At 39.0% G+C, this 17,289-nt stretch overlaps 1 protein-coding gene across 8 annotated transcripts in view; it reads left to right on the forward strand.

The window, feature by feature from the left end:
- CALCRL (calcitonin receptor like receptor) overlaps positions 1–17,289 on the forward strand; it is a 64,720-nt gene that overhangs the window by 32,646 nt on the left and 14,785 nt on the right. For 5 of the 8 annotated variants that reach the window (XM_085585323.1, XM_077785154.2, XM_021540938.4 and 2 more), the window contains exons 2-10: positions 1,802–1,901; positions 2,937–3,081; positions 4,516–4,626; positions 5,541–5,653; positions 7,982–8,073; positions 13,119–13,245; positions 14,611–14,764; positions 15,948–16,008; positions 16,124–16,190. In XM_085585323.1, coding sequence (XP_085441449.1) covers positions 1,845–1,901; positions 2,937–3,081; positions 4,516–4,626; positions 5,541–5,653; positions 7,982–8,073; positions 13,119–13,245; positions 14,611–14,764; positions 15,948–16,008; positions 16,124–16,190 — 927 coding nt within the window. In that variant the 5' untranslated portion in view covers positions 1,802–1,844. The remainder of the gene's footprint in view (positions 1–1,801; positions 1,902–2,936; positions 3,082–4,515; positions 4,627–5,540; positions 5,654–7,981; positions 8,074–13,118; positions 13,246–14,610; positions 14,765–15,947; positions 16,009–16,123; positions 16,191–17,289) is intronic. The other 3 variants (XM_085585324.1, XM_085585325.1, XM_085585321.1) reach the window with 1 other exon arrangement.

The raw sequence follows: 17,289 nt of genomic DNA on the forward strand, positions 1-17,289 counted from the left end.
ATTTAAATATATCTTAGATATCTGGTTTTAGTCAAGCCTTAGTCACTGCACAAAGGTATTTAAATTTTTCTTTAGCTAGCAGATCAAGATCTTTAAAGTTATCTATTCATTTTAGTTCTAATCATGTGGATATTCCAGGCAATAGTAGCTCAAACCAAGGATATATTTCATATGTGCTAATTGGTATTCCTCTCTAAGTGTTTTAAGATCCTTCAGATTTGAATTTCAGAGCCTCACCTGTATAATTTGCAGCAGTGCTCCAGGATTGCATGCCACTGGCAAAAATAGAAGGAAGGTTATGGGTACAACTTTAGTCTGGGTTAAATAGGCACAGCTGATTTTACAATATATTTCTTGTCTTTGCAGCAGTGATTTCATATTTAGTAGTTAATATGTCCTACAAGTTCATTGTACTACAGCTGTATTAGGAGGACCCAGTCCCAGCGTAAAAGCAGAAAAGTTTGATGTTGAATGTTTGCTTTTTGTGACTGGGACATGGGTGAAATGAGCTTTTTGTGCCATAATCTCTGCCTGCCAGTGTACAGGCAATTGTTTGTTATCCCCCATTCTCTCACAGCACATCACTGCTGGAAGAGAAAACTCCCAGAGCTGAGAGCAGGGCTGATGTGAGGGGGAAGGTGGCTTGGCTCAGGATGCAGGTCTGTGTGTGGCACAGCACCCACAGCCCTCTGGATTCTCTGCCAGTGGGATCTCTGAGCTGGGTGGGGATTTTGGGTATGCAAAGATTGTGTCTTAAATCACAGTGTGAGAGCTGGAGTGAATTCATCTGTACCAGGGAGCTAAACTCATCCACATGTTATTGCTTTTATTTTAGCTGGAAATAGCTTCATTAATGCTGCTGCAGTGAGATACTTGGATTTTTGAAGTGTGGTTTAGTTGTAATAACTGAGTATGCAGAGGTCGTTTGCCATGATGCAATCAGAAGAAAAACTCTTATCTCAGTTCCAGGCTCAGCTTTGTGATCTTCTCAGGATACCTCAGGACACTGAAATATTAAAAGACAAACTCTTTGACATTTCCCTTCCTTCCAGAGGCAGCTGTCACAGCAGGGTTACACTAGCTAGATGGTCTATGTGCTTCATAAATAATTGTGTATATTTTATGATTTGGGTGAATTTTTCAATTCAAGAATTAATTCCAAGAAGAATCTGCAGTGTAAGGTGGTTATAGTTGGCTTGTGTATTTGTGTTTTCTTCCAATGACAGATAAAGAAACTACAGATTCTATACAGAAACTATTTTACAGCTCACAATGAATTCTTGCTACTGAAGATAAGATTGCTACTATCATCCTTGCAAAGCTGGAAGTTCAGGATGAAGTGGCTTCTCACTAGATCAGTCATTCCAGAAGTGGCAAAATTAAATATCAGGAGGTCTGAAGAAAATGGGAAATAAATGTGTGTGTTTGAAAGTCTGAGTGTGTTTGAGGGAACCGACCTGCAGTTGGCTGTTCCTCCCAAGGGCAGAGATGCCAGAGTGCAGTTTGTGTCTGGGGCTGTTTGCTGTGGGCTTGTGCCAGGGTACAAACCCTCTGCACTGTTGGTTGAGGCAGTGGAGGCAGCAGAGCAGGAAAATCCTGCTGCTGGAACTCCGTGCTGAGGAACCCAGTGCCTTGTTTTGGTGCATCCCTGTGTATGTCACATGGCATCACTGTGTGCATAGAAATGGAGAGCACCTCCATCAATTTATTTTAGTTCAGAAGTAAAATATGAAAGTATTTTATCAGTGTTGGTTTTCATTAATTCCTAATTTTTTTCTGTTTTTTTTTTTTTCCATTGCAGTTTGAGTTCATTCAGCTACAACATAAGATTGACTGCACTAGATATGAAAATGACAAAAATCTGGATCACATTTTTGCTGCTCTTCTTATTGGTTACTATGGTGAGTCTTATGAATTTTTAAAATCACTTCCAGTACAACCCTGTGCAGAGTACCATAGAAATTATTAATATGGAAGCACAGAAAGAGCTAATCTTGTGATCAAATGTACCTTCTGCACAAGAGGATCTTTGTCTATCTTCTGTTATCTGTTAAATTCCTTTGGCAAAGGAGCAGAAATAGTTTTTACCTCTGCTGAATCCAGCATATTCTCTGCTGGCTCAGAACAGTAGTGGTGGACAAGTGACACAGAGGCAGTGCCCTGCAGACCCCAGGAAGAGGAGGAGGAGACAACTGAGATCCAGAGGCATCCTCAGAACTTTTCATTTCATCCCTTGTACAAAAGTGGGACAGTATTTCAATCTGCAGCTTTGCTTTTCTGTGAAGCTTAGTAGCTTCCCACAGAATATTTAATTACTATTAAAAATGCACTTAAAAGGTTCAGCTTTTGGTCAAGATTAACTTTCCTAAGATGTTTTCATTTTCAATTTTAATTGTGATCAAAGTGTATGTCTTGTCTTTTGAATAACATTCTCTATTCTGAGGGTTGACTTTATGGTTCACCAGATTGCAGAGAAACCAAATAACTCTAGACAAGCTAAATGCTTCAGTGCATAAAATATATGGAAGGTCTTTTTTTATAAAGGATCATTTTAGGCCTGACTGAAATGTCTTTTACACTAAACTTTGATATATTTCACTGGGTTTTATAAAAAGCTGTTCCTATGGTTCTGACTGTCTCAGTGCTTTCTATGCATGTTGCCATTCTTATTTACAAATCTTGCCAATTGTTCCTACCCAATGCTCATTCAGGAGAAGTTTAAATCTTCTTTACTGAAGATGTTTGTCAACATCTTATCTTCAGTAGTAAGAATTGCCAGAAAAACATAAAATCATATTGCCAGTAATAAGATTGGAAGATCACTCTCTTTCAGTAAAAATATATGTAAAGTGCAATATTTGAAAAGATTGATGTTGAAAAAGTTCATGTTGGAGCTTGTACTTGTGGTTTGCTAAAATAAGTGTTTTTCCTCTCAGTTTTTTGCCACTGCTTCTCCAGCTGAGGGACACCAGAACTCCACAATGGACTTAGCCCAGCTGAGTGTTACACGGAATAAAATAATGACAGCACAGTATGAATGCTACCAGAAGATTATGCAAGACCCTATTCACAAGAAAGAAGGTAGAGATTGCTTTCTCATGAGGTTTTACTAATGCAAGTGGTCAACAGATATTATTACAGTAATTCAGGGTCCTGTAGTTATATTAATTTTTTATCTTGCTAGCAGTTATTTCTCAGGTTGTAACAATATTTTCCCAATTTTTTATAACCATCACTTTGGGATGCATGAAGTAATATGTTATACTATCTGCCCATAGCACCACTTCAGATGTAATAGAAAGCTTTTCTTTCTGATGAACTAAGAAAATGTCAATTGAAGTAGATATGTATATTAAAAAATTACTACTAATTAATCTTACTACCTTATGCCATTTCAAGCTCTTTTTATACCTCTGTCTGCCTGGTCACATCTGCCTTTAAAAATTTGAAGCATCTCAATCCACAGTTTCCCTTCTCTGAGGGTTGTGCTGGTGTCATTGCTGCTTTTCCTGATAAGTCACCCAGAGCTGGCCTCAGCCACTCCACCTGTTGCTGTATTCACTTGGGAGCTTCTGTAAATGCTGAGTGGCTTTTGAGGCAAGGAAAGGTGATTGTGTTCTTCTACAAAGAGATTTTTCTCTTCTGAAATGATTCTTTGGAGTGCCTGGATGTCAGAAATAAAGTATGGCAGTGTAAGCTCATGCCCTCAGCATAAGGGAGCTTCACAGCTTCAGAAGGACAGGGACAAATTGGAAAATCTTCAGATGAGGAGGAATTACATGACATTTGAGAGCTGAAGCCTTTGAGATGGGGACATTAATCAGCCTTTAAAAGAAAACCGAAGTGAGATAATAAAAACATCTTGAAATCTGTAGGGAGGCACAGAGTCATTCTGTGTGCCTTTTGGGAAAGAAGCTGTTTGTAAAATGCCAGCTCATTCTCAAGGGAGGATTATTTAGATGTTGGAATGTGTGTGAGCAATGAGACATTGGAACAGGCTCTTGAGGGACACTGGATTCCCTGTTCCTGGGGCACTTAGGGAAATGTTTGTCCACAGTGGCTGCTGCAGCCTCTCAGCCAGGATTTCTCGTGGCTTCTGGGATACCACTGTGTTTTCTGTGAGTGAGCAAACATATGTACAGGCTTGGTGTGCATCCAAAATAGAAATAAATTCAGTAAAGCCATCTTTGAAAGAGTGAGGGTCTTTGCTTAAGGTACACTATTGAGTATGAATTGATTTAGGGGATTTTGCTCACCATGTTCTAGATCTGAGGTTTGCCAGTTATAGATGTAGGCCATTTCAAGGTAAAGGAGAAAAGATTTTGAAATGTGTTCAAAGAAATGTATGTATAAGGAACTGTCTCTGTTAAGTGAAGTTTTAATTAACCACTGCTAAATCTTTTCTCTTTTTTTCCCCATTGCTGCACACCTACCTTACCCAGTCCTACATCTTACCTTTGAAAGACTATTTTGAAGCAGGAGTTATTTTATTCCCAGGTCTCTCTCTGTTTGCAGGTCCTTACTGCAACAGGACCTGGGATGGCTGGTTGTGCTGGAGTGATGTTGCTGCTGGAACCGTGTCGGTGCAGCGTTGTCCTGACTACTTTCAGGATTTCAACCCATCAGGTATGAGTGCATTGATTCTACATCAGCCTATTTCTCACTGAAATGAGAGTCTGGGGGCTTGATGTCTCTTGTTTGCCTCACTCAAATCATTAGTGCCTCAGGATTTCAGAAACTCAAGACTCATTATTTGCATTTTCTTTTTTTCACATAGAAAACTGACAAGTTACTTGTTTTCTTTTCTGAAATGCATCCCTGAGGAATTCTGTAGATTAGGGAGCAGGAATTGAAGTTAGATCACACTTTTTTCCTCTTAGAGATCAGCTTTTCTGACAGACAAGCAGAAATATGACTTACTCCTTTACCTTAATTTAACAGTTGAGGTTGACATAGAGCGTCTCCCACTTTGAATAATTATCTGTTTCCGTGGGTTAAGCTTTGTGAGCATGTAGAAAATGTCATGGATTTCTTTGTATTTCCCAGGGTCTTGTCATGCCTCTTTTTGATGATGGAAATCATTGTGTTTCCAGCAATTTTTCAGTTTGTTTCTTGAGCAGTTTTGCTATTTATGTTTTCCTGCCTGTCCAATACTAATTTATAGTGGTAGGATGTTAGGCTTCGGTTTCCATCTTGGATGTTAAGCAAGACATTTAAATATTCTTGTCACTTCATCTGGTACTTCCCTAAGAGCTAGTTCCATGTATTATGATATTTAATGGATTGGACAGGGAAGATCTATTTGTTTTCTTAAGGAAAATCACATCATCGGTTGCCCTTGCCAAGCAAAAGCAACGGCCTCAAGTTTCTCAGAATTCATAGTAACAAGCAAAGTCTCTCTAGTCATATTAATAAAGCTGTCAATTGTTTGCCAATCTTTATTAAATATTTGGCGTGAGGAAAGAGAATTTCAGTGCTGACTGTTGTGTTTTTCTTTCACTTTTCTTCTATTGTTTTTCATTCCATCAACTTTGATTCAGAAAAAGTTACAAAGATCTGTGATCCAAATGGAAATTGGTTCAGACACCCAGAAAGCAACAGGACCTGGACAAACTACACCCAGTGCAATATCTATACACATGAAAAGGTGAAGGTAGGAGAAGAATGTGTGCATGGTACCCATGTCAAGAAACTGACCTGAGAATCTTTACAAGTTTCTATGTATCAAAAGTAGGCTCTGTACTTGTGCGGGTCTATGTATAGATGCTCTTTTTACAGACTTCAGTTTATCTTGAACATGCCCATCCATTAAAAGATTTAGAAAAAGAAAAACAAAATATCTAAATGACCTCTTAGAGTTAATTGATATGTGATATGTGGCATAATTGCATATTTTGCCCCATTCCCCAGCTCTGTGTCCACTAATATTTCTTATGTTTATGAAACATTCAGTCATGGGAACAAACAGTAAATGGAGACTGTAAATTCTCAAGAACCAGGAATACAAACCACAGACCAGGACAGGATGTAAATTAATTTAGACCTCATGTTGAAGGGCTCAGTAGTAGCAGACTATGTCAAGAAATCTGACCTGTAATAGTATCCAACTGCCTGCAACCATTGCTTTTGAATGCCTTACCTAAAAACCATATTGGGCAAAAGATGGTTACAGATGATAAGGCACTTTATTATTGCTTTTTCTCAAAGCATGAGACTTTGATTTTGCTAATGGCAGTTTAATTCTATTAGCAGAATTGTCATAATCCCTTGGTTCTTGTGAATATCTGGCTGGGAATGGAGGATATTATTCAGAAAGAGCAGATCTATGGGAATCCCTCTTTATTAATAATGAGGTAGTTTCCCTCAGGCTGCTTTGCCAGCATATTTACACTCTGTCACAAATCTGAAGTAAGGCACTGTATGGAATAAGAGCTCCAAAGAAAGCCTTGCTGCACTTGTGTGCTGCTCTGCTGAGCAGCGTGGTCTCCCCGCCGTGCCTGGCAGTGGGTGGGACACTGCACTCAGTGCCTGGGGCTCTCCTGCACTGTTAATTCTCTCTGCTGCTGCCCTCAGCACTGCTCCCTGCTGCACCACGCTTTGGTGCCTGTTCTAAATTGTGGAGCAACCTCTAGATCCTTAAAATGCACCTCTGCCCAGGCTGGCCACTGAGTGAGGGGGCGATAACAGGATATGGACCTCTCATAGAATGCCTGTTGTCATTTCTACATCTCAAATTTTAGCATTTGGGGTAATGCTTGATTTTTCTCACCTTAAAATTTTTCACTTGCCAAATTTCACAATAAGTTCAATTTATACCTATTGCATTGATTTTTTTTTTAAGGAAGCTATCTCATTTAAAAAAAATGTAATTTGAAAATTTCTAACACACATCAAGTCCCCTTTGTGTCATCTTACAACCTACTTAAAGCTTTACCTGTAATCTTTTTATCTTTTTTTTTTTTTTAATCTCAAAAGTCAGTATATGGTATATGTAACAAGCTGCAATTACTCTGCCCTAACTTGGAATGATAAGTTCAGGGCACACACAGAGTTTGCAGTATGTAAGTATTTGGATGTTTGCTCTAACTCTCCCTATAGAACCCAAATACTTGTCTTTATTGTGAGAGTATAAGGTTCAACTTGAAAATCTTCATTTCCTTGTGTGCCAAATGATAACCTTACATTTAATGCAGCAAAGGTTTTTTGCAAGAGACTCCATGACTGAAAGCAAAGATTTGTTACTTTCTGATAAAAGTAATCAGTTAATTAATATATTAGGTACAAGAATTAATGATAACATGAACATATTCCAAATATTAAATCATCAGTTCCTTTTTTTACCTCTTGTATCTATCCAGATTTTCATAATTCCATAATTGGCAGTAGGCTTATTTAACATAACATAATATTGAAGCATAATTATTACTATGTTACATAATAGTCTTCACTATTTTTGAGTCATTATCATTTTTCTTTCATGCCCTTCCTGAAATTGTCAATAAAAATTGAATTTCCAGTACCATATTCATAGCTCACTTTGAAGGAAGTATCTTTAAATGCTGAGAAAAAAAAAATCTGTGGAGAAAAAATTACATAAATTCATACAGTAGGCACGTGCTTTAAGAGAGGAATCAAGCCTCAGACAGCAATGCACCCAGTACAGGAACTCAGGCAGACTTAGACAAATACACAGGAAAAAAACCAAAGCACTGTATATTGGAAACTTGGTGTTTTAGCTGGTAAGAGGTGAATTTTAGTGATTACTTCAATTAATCTGCTGCATTTCCTATGGAGAGAGATTTTAATAGGATGATGTTTGGCAGGATTCTGGACTTGTTCCATCATTACCTGAAATGGTTTTGTTTTCTTTTGTTTTTCTTCCCTTATTAGTATTATAGTCACTCTAACTGCAAGAAGAGGGGTATAAATATGTGATTTATCAGCAGTAGCTCAGTCTGAATCACTTGGCTTTGTTTTGCAGACTGCTCTGAACTTGTATTACTTGGCCATCATTGGACATGGGCTTTCAATTGCATCACTTCTGATTTCTCTTGGCATATTCTTTTATTTTAAGTAAGTATATTTAAAATCCTTCATCAAATCCCAGTGTTTGCCCTAATCCTGGTTTCAGTGCTTTGGAACACCAGCCATCCAAATAAAATTAGATGGAGCAGGAAGGTGAAGAAAGCCAGTATATAGGTTTGCCATTGGACTTCATATTGTAACAAAAATGGAAATTTCTTTTCTCAGGAATCTAAAAAAAACCTGCAACCCAAAACCTGCAACCCAAAACCTGTAGAATATATTAAAAATAGGAAATGGGAAAATGTTTGTTCATTTTGGGTTTGTGATGGCTGGATTTCTTCAGTGATAAATTGCAGTGTGGATACTGGGAATTGGACACAATAATCCTGGTAGGTCTCTTCCAAGCCTGGATGTTCTGTGATCCTGTGTTATGCCAAGCATCAGCTGAACTAAAGATCAAGTGGAAACCAAAATAGTGGTGACATTTGATAGGTACAGTAACATTCCAAAGTGGTACTCACAAAATATGACAACTGTAAGGGAAGTAGGGCTAAGAGCTACAGTAGAAATGGAAATAGTAAAAATAATCCCATTTTTTGATTCACAGTATTGTGTAGGACAGGCTTGTCATCTGCTGACTAACAGTTATGTCACCTTCATGAAAGGAAGTCTGAGCAGTGTATGACCACTTTCCCAACAGCTCATAATATAATATAATACAATACAGAGGCCTTTTAAAATTAATCCCATTACTTCATATTTGGTGAACTTTTCTTCCTTATGAAAGACTCCTTTTCTTTTTCTCTAAGAAGCTGCTGAGGCTGGTGGAAAGGTGAACCCAGGAGTGTGGCCACATGGGCAGAGCTGAGAAAGACGAGTTGTTCCCTGTGCCAGCTGCTGCCATGCCCAGCCTGGGCTGCCCTTGTCAGCCTGGTTTAATCATTTCATAAACACCTTCTCCTTGGCACTGCACATCTGCTCCTCACACTCTCCTGCTCCCCTACCCTGCTGCCTCACTCCATTTCCTCCTGACATTTAAATAGCAATAGCAGATACCCTGCCAGTGGATGCTGCTTTTCTTGTGCTGTGGGCTTTGATTAGGTGGAGGCAGCTGATAGCTGATTAAAAAAAAAAAAAGTTCTTTTTAGTTACATGTCTGAAAGCAGTGCTTCCACTTTAGCTGTTCATTATTCCCCAGGCTTCCACAGCATTTCTGCAAATCTCCAACAAACAGGAGTCTTTCAACTTTGTAGCCTTTCCTTTGAAAATGCAAGATGACATTTCAGCTTTTTCTGATCCCGTTTCATGAGGAAAACTCATATAATTGTTTTTCAATCAATTTATTTTTGTATGATCTGTAAAAACAATGCTTCTCCTTTCCAAATTCACTTTCCTTTCACAAAACCAATGTGTGAAATGGCTCTGAGTCCTTGTAAGAACTTTGATTTTGCATAAAAGTGGTCAGTACTGTTGCAATAAACGTCACAAATTTTAGCAGACTAGATACTTAATGTGACAGGAAAAGTGCTTTAACGCAGGGGAAAAAAAAGATTTGGAGTAAGATATGATTTTATAAGTTCACAGAGAGTCAAGCATGATTTTTCTATACCATAATATGAAAACCAAAGTAATTTCATCTTTGCTCGTGGCACTTAGTGCAAAAGCAGGTGATCTGCTGTGCTGCCATCCTGTGTCATGTTTGTCTAACCATCCAGGGATTTTCTTCTTCTCTGGGAGCAGGATTATCCTTCCTCAGAGAACCATGTGGAATGAATCCAGACCCACAAACCACATTTTCTGGACTGTGGTTATGCTGGGATATAAAAGGAAATTACAAAATTCAAAGGAAGCTAAAGAAAGTCCTTTGCAAGCTGTTCTCTTGGGATGTACAGTTCCTCTAAAGTATTTTTAGTAGCAGAAGGGTATTTAAGGACCTAAATTAATACCAGGATGTATTATATATCAGCTAAGGCTTGGATAATTATTCATAGCTTTAACAGGTGGACTTCTTTTTTTCTATTGTGGGGGGTGTCTTTGAATTTGTCATTTCCAAAACATTTAATCTGTAAGTCAACTGACAGTTTCCAGACAACATTTGCTGGATTCCTGATACCTTTAGATTTGACTAGAACTTTTCCCCAAAGGAAATATCAACTGTTTGGGATTTGAATTATTTTTTAGGACTAAGATTTTTCTGCATTTTGTGTTTGCATTTTAATTTTTGTTTCTTCTCCAGAAAATTTTCTCCTTGGAAATACTTGTCCAGTTTGTGATTTGTGTTCCCCAAGTGCATTGGAGTTCTTGGTTTAACAGAAATTGGTCATAAACTTGGAACTCTGAATGTCTCTGAAAACTCATCTGTGAGACATAAAAGTAACTTTGTGCAGTGTCTCTGCTTTCTCATTGCTACATGCTTGAGATAATGCACATGATGCAAGTGTTAAAATAATTGTATGGTTTTCATAAAGAATGAAAAATGAGGCAAGAGAATACTTCAAATTTAGGATAAAGTGATTTAGGATAAAGGGCAGCTACAGTTTCAAAGATGCCCCCACCTCTCCCAAAAAAACCAAAGTAGCCAAAAAAAAAAAAACCAAAAAACAAGCAAACCTACCTGAAACAAAGGAGTTCTTGATCAAGTGTCACATCAAATCCCATGACAGCATTCACAAAGGAGAGCAGCACTGTGTTAGAGTGGGCAAAGCACTGGTAATTGGATTGTTATGGAGACAGAGCTACCTAAGTCACTCAGTGAATGTCATCTGAACAGATAATTCCCCTTAGGTGCTTACATGGATCTTGCTGGTTGAGGTTTGCAGTATTGAAATGCCTTAAAAACTGAGATCTCAAACCCACTTAGGGGCTTTTGAAAATGTCACCCTTTTTTCTTTTGGAGAAATTAATTTTCCCCTAACTCCCAAGATACACAGGAGTCAGGAAAAAAAAAAAAAAAAGAAGGAAAATAAGTAATTTAGTAGGAAGTCTGTTTTTATTTTACTGCATATAGTTTAATTGAGGGGCTGGTCATTCAAATATACTTAGATCATAAACATGAGAATTAAGTGATTAAAGGATATTGTGTCATTAAGAAAAACAGTCAGAAAAAAGAACTATAGGAAGGATAACAGAAGATAGAGGGTGGGGAAGCTTAGGAAAAATCTTTTTATTACCAAAAACAGTCTTAGTTTTTAAATGTCATCAGTCTTGCTTTCTGTTTCTTGTCCGGTGATCCTTTCAATCCTTTCATGCATGGGTGGAGGTGGGTGGGGATGGGTGTGTTTGAATATTCAACAGGAACAGCTGCGGGATGACCCGGAGAGATGGCCCCATTAGCTGTACGTGCTCTTCCTTGCCTGAGCCTTGAGTCTTAACAATAAGCAGACAGAATTCCAGAGTTTTTCAGGGCTTGTTTACACAAAGCCCTTCGCTGGAATCTAGCATTGTCTTTCTTTTCATATATAAAGCATACAGGGGAAAAAAAAAAACCCATAGAAAAATATATTTTCAAAGAATGTAAGACCCTGCATATTATAATAATTAAATTTTATCCTTTTGGGGCATTAAAACAAGACTCAAAATCTTAAAGAGCCTAATGGAATATATTTTTTCCTCAAATTCAAATGCAGCCCTGTTTTCCATATTTTGGCGACTTTTTCTTTTGTGTTTTCTTCAGCCAAATGACACGTGGCAGCCAAAGTTTCCTGTAGGTGCCTGTTAAATGGCAGCACTGGTTTCTAGAGGGGGTTCCTTTTCCTTCCCCTGTTTTTGGTGCCAGGGCTTGCACAGTGAGTTCTGTGAGCTCAGTGCAGGCAGCCGTGGGTGCTTTGTACACTGCCCTTGTGAGAGCTGCAAGGGATGCAGCCAAGGTCTGCCCTATGGCCAGGCTTATGGGGCTGTTCTTTTTTCATTTGAGTCCCCTTGATTGTTGTTTCATCTGTCAGCAGTTTTCAGTATATACTGCTCCAGATTCCATGTCTGCATTTCTCTGAAAAAATGTAAAGGTCTCCCTTCTATCCTCTGAAATTAAAAATGAATCACCAATGTCTCACCTTTACCTTTCCTTCCAGGTGTGCTATTTGAAGAGAAAACTTGATTTATTTTTTTCCCTTGGGTGACAGTTTAGACATGCCACCTGCTGCCTTTTTGAAAGTGTTTCTGACCTCTCTCAGTGGCATGTGTGTGAGTGTAGATTTTCTCCCCCAGATAGTCATTCCCAGGTCTCAGCCAGCTGCACTGCATCTCTCTGGCCATGAACTGGAGACAGGCAGGGGTGGCCACTCTGCAGCAGAGGCTTCACTCAGTGCTGCCTCTGAAGCAACCCAGGAGTTCACTGGAAAAACTTGAATGAGCAGCAGTCCCTCCTCCTTGATTACACTAAGTTATTCCTGTTTCCTCTAGAATGGTAGAAAAAGAGAAGGTTGCTGTACCTAAGTTCAACATTCTGTGATATAGCTGCATTTCTGTTTGTTTGGGTTTTTTTAAGTCCTTCCAAATATATTCTCTCTTTAATTTTATTGCAAGATTAAAAGCAAACTTTGGAAATTAACACAATTAAATACAGTTCTTAAGGGATTTTATAATTATGTCCTATCAATTGTTTATAACTTAGTTATACACAAAAGTCAGGGGAAGATTTGCATTATTTTGCTTATTTAGCTATTTCTCTAGCTTTGGGCTGAAGGAAAGAAAATGACAAGGATATGAGTAACAGGAATTACCCTCAAAAGATCTGAACAGATTTGGGTAAACGGAAACAGGGTAAGACAGCTTCATCAAGCACAGGTCTGATAGGTAATTGGGAAATTCTTCAGGTACTAGCCAAAAAAAAGTAAATCTTCTGAAAATGATTATCAGCATTTAAATAATTTTCAGCTGGCCACTACAAAGCAGGTCCTTCACATTAAGCATATTGGATGTAATGTACTTCCTTTCTTCCTTTTGCTGTATTAAATTTGCTCTGGACCTGAAGAAAGGGCTGATGTAGGATTTGTTAGTAAAATCAAGATCTCTAGCATTTCCAAATATCAGAGTTGTCCCCAAGTACATATAGCTGTCCTCCCATGTACTCATTTGTTCTTGTTTCTGTTTTCCAGGAGCTTGAGCTGCCAAAGGATTACCCTGCATAAAAATCTGTTTTTCTCTTTTGTTTGCAACTCTGTTGTAACAATAATTTCCCTGACGGCCGTTGCCAACAACCAGGAATTGGTTGCCACGAACCCAGTGAGTGGAAGTGTGTTTGGCAGCCCTGGGTGTTGGTGGGTGCATGGCTCGAGTGCTGCAGCAGAGGTGGGAGTGCAGAGCTGATGAAATGCTGTGTACAGCACAGAGATGTCCCACGCTGCCTGGGACACTGCACTTGCCAGGCTGTGAGATGGGAAAAGTGAGACTGAGCTTACCTGAACGCCTTCTCCCAGCTCCACAGAATGGCTTTTGCCCCCAAAGAACTGCAGGAAAGCCTAATCTAGATGGTGTCAGGGAGGCTGACAGCTGAATTCACCAAGGAAGGGCAGGAAAAAAGGTTTTGTGAGGTGTTTTGGATCTGTCTTCTGGTTTCTTACAGCTTTAACTTGGCCATCTTCAGTTAAAATAAGATTAAATTATTTTTGCAACACAATATTCTAGAGATAAAGTACATAAACAAATCCCTAGCTCTGGCTTTATTGTTATTTAGACATGGAAGATAAATCTTAATTCTGTAGAAGTTTGCTTAAAAACTCCAGAAGCTGAATCGAGTAAAAAGAAAATATCCTTTTCTCCTTTAGAAGCCATCATCAATGTGCTGGAAAACATACCTGAGATAGCTATAGCTGCTAATAATCTTCATCATCAAGAGAGTTAGGTAGCAGAAAATGGTAAAACAATATTGGGTTTTAAGCCAAGTGGCAGAAATGGAACAATCAAAAAGGCAGCAATATTGGAAGGAGGGAAAAAAGATTTAATGTGATCAAATCTGCAAGTTAGTTGTTGCTTCTTGTTCACAGCCTCACATTTTAGACTTCCCAATAAATTACATTGTGGTATTTGAACTGTAGAATATATTTTGAATGAAGCTAAATACAAACAAATTCCTGGCTCCTCCAGAACCTACTGAAAGCTCTTGGTCTCTAGGGTGCAGTTCTGAGAAGGTCAAAACTGGAAGTATTATAAGCATTTTAAAAACATGGATTGTTCTCTGAGGTTGTTCTATGTTGTGATGGGGGAAACTGAGAGGGGATTACCCACATCAAAGTACATTTCTTGTGGGGTTACTATTAGATAATTTAAGGATTTGGAGTGGTTAAATGTGGCAAGGTTTGCAATAAGGCAAAATATCACAACAGCATTCTGTCACACTGGAGGATCTCAGGGTCCTCGAGTTTGAATAATAAAAATCCAGACTCAGTTATTAGTTTTATGTCACCATAAAGTAGGGGATTGTAATATCATGAAAATTCTATTTTAAAAAGTAAATAAATGTGCAATTATAGTGGAAAACAGAATAACCATTATTTCGAGCGGTATTTTTTTCCACTTTGCAAATATAGCTCTGATTTCTGCAAATTAAAAATTTATGTTATACTCTGCTTTTTTTTTTATTCCCTGTAGGTTAGCTGCAAAGTGTCACAATTCATCTACCTGTACCTGATGGGATGCAACTACTTTTGGATGCTGTGTGAAGGCATTTACCTGCACACACTGATTGTGGTGGCTGTTTTTGCTGAGAAGCAGCACTTGATGTGGTATTACCTCCTTGGCTGGGGTATGTGATTTCACCTTGTGTATTTTCAGGTCAATGCAGCCTCTTCCTCCTTCAAACATCCATACCTTTGCCTCTCTGAGCTGTAGCTTTGGGTGACCGTGGCACACCCCAGTTCTTTGTCTGTAGTGTTTTAACAAGCTTAGAAATATTAATGTAGGAAGTTGTGTGTACCTCTGCTGACAGGGAGATTATGCATCTCTGGAGTCAGGAAGTGATTCCTCCTTTGTATAGAATAAATAGTCTCTTATTATAAAAAAGACCTAAAGAAGTAATTATTCATTGTTCCTCACCTCAAAGATGTTTATTCAGGAATGAATGTTTGTTTTCAGAGAAGTCTCGCCGTGCTGAGGGTGGAGGCTCAGAAGTGAGTTAGAGATGGCCGAGGATTTATTTTTCCAGCACTTCCATTTGACCTGTATTGTTCACTAAGCAAACACAGAATGGCTGTAACTGAAGAGCTCAAGTACTATCGGTATCAAAACCAACAAGCCAAGCCTGCTCACTTCAGATAATGCACAAGGGCTTATTCACAAAGTGGAAGGGAAGGCTCTGGCAGCCTCCCTGCATTGGCACACTCAGCTCAGTGTGACTCGGTACCTGGGCCACTGTCCCACTGCAGGCACAGCTGAGGCGTGGCTGGAAGGTCACAGGTGCTCAGCAGCTCCTGAAGGTCAGGCACCACCAGAGTGTCAAGGGCCCCAGATGACTTATTTGCTTATTCTTTTTAATTTTTTTTCGTTTGGCTTGATTTCCTGAGTCTAATTTCAAAGTTGTTTTCTAAATACAGCAAGGTGTTGATGCTTTCTCCTCATACCAGTGAGAACATGCTCACCACTGGTCATACTGTGAAAGCTGTGCACATGCATGCAACCACCATTTTTTTATTACCTTCTTTGCTGTTACTGCAGGTGGCAGCCTGAACAGCATCTGTGTTAAAGAAGATCACTTGTGATGTTCTAAACAGTGAAAAGCTGCTTTGCCTTTCCTGTGTCTTGCTGTGGACTTGTTGGCAAGTCAGTGGGAATAATGTTTCATACAGCCCTCAGAAAGAAATCTAAGAAAAGAAAATTTAAATTGTTTTGTGTTAGTTTATTTTCTCTGCAGGTATATAGTTTGGGTGAGGTGAAAATACAGAAGATTCCTGCATGACTAATGAAGAAAATACTGGCTTTTTTCTCCACAGGTTTTCCACTGATCCCTGCCTGCATACATGCTGTTGCAAGAAGCTTATATTATAATGACAAGTAAGTAGCTTCAGCTTGCTTTACAAAACTTTTATATTTTCTTTAAGGTAAAGAAGAAACCAAAAACAAAGCTAATAAATGCCTTTTTTTTTCTTTTCCTGTTTGTTTTCTGTAGTTGTTGGATCAGCTCTGATACTCATCTGCTTTACATCATCCATGGTCCTATTTGTGCTGCTCTCTTGGTAAGCATTTTTCAAATAGTATTTTGTTTTCTTTTTTTTTTTTTTTTTTTTTTTCTGGCTGCTCTTGACAAGCTTACAAAGGTAAGAGCCTTAAGCTAACATTTAGAGGTCACTGTCCCTTGTGAGCCTGTTGCTTAACCCAGCAGGTGCCTCAGACACACAGGATACAAGAAGTCTTGGCCTTATTAAGGATCTGTACCTCTGGTCCTTTGAGAAACTCAGGGTTTGCAGTGTTGATTATCATTCCACTTAAATCCCAGCAATAAGGAAGGACTAAACCTTACCTGGAGTACTGAAGGGGAGTTTAAAATCCTTCCTTTAGCTGAGAATGCCTCTCATGCCCAGACTAACTACCAGGTGGACCCTGCTAGAAGCCTCACTGTGCTGTGGCCAAGCAGCCACCAGACTGTCTGAGGTTCAGGGAGGGGGGTCTGGATGCCAGGACTGGCTGTGGGTGGGAATATGGGATGGGGAGAAATCACAGCAGGTGATTGTGAGAGAACCAGTGCAAATGGTTCTGCCAGTACCTGTGACTGCCCCTGTTCTGATACTAATTTAGCCCTGCCTGCTTTGGCCACTGGGGTATTGCAGCTCCTCTGTTTCTGGAGTGTCCATGAAATCTTAGAGCACAGTGTTCTATCTGACACCCCAAGTCAGTGCCAGCTCTATTCAGTGTTCACTACTAAATGAAACTCTAGATGAGTAACTGAGAACATTACTGGATAAAAATCAATCTTGTATGTCAGTTGCACTAGGACTGGATTTACCCTATGAAATTCAGGCAGTAGTTTGTTGCTAAATAGAAATAGGTGTGCACTTAAACTACTATCTACATAATGAACATAATTAGCAGAGGTATTCCTTATGTGATTAGCCCCTGACTGTGTATGTGGCCAAATTGCTGGGTCTGTGGCTGCTGACTTTCCTCCCTGCTTTTCAGGTCACAAAAGGCAGTTGATTAGGAATAAAAACCTTTATGGAAATTCCTTCCTAACTTTATGAAAATAATTTCTGTTTGTTATTCTGTTAACTTGGAGGGCATTATGTGTATAGGGAATTCTCCCAGAAGACCATTGTATAAATCCTGGGATTCTTGTGA

This window comes from Lonchura striata, chromosome 7 (genome assembly GCF_050655825.1).
Source record: "Lonchura striata isolate lonStrDom1 chromosome 7, ASM5065582v1, whole genome shotgun sequence".
NCBI classification, from domain to species: Eukaryota; Metazoa; Chordata; class Aves; order Passeriformes; family Estrildidae; genus Lonchura; species Lonchura striata.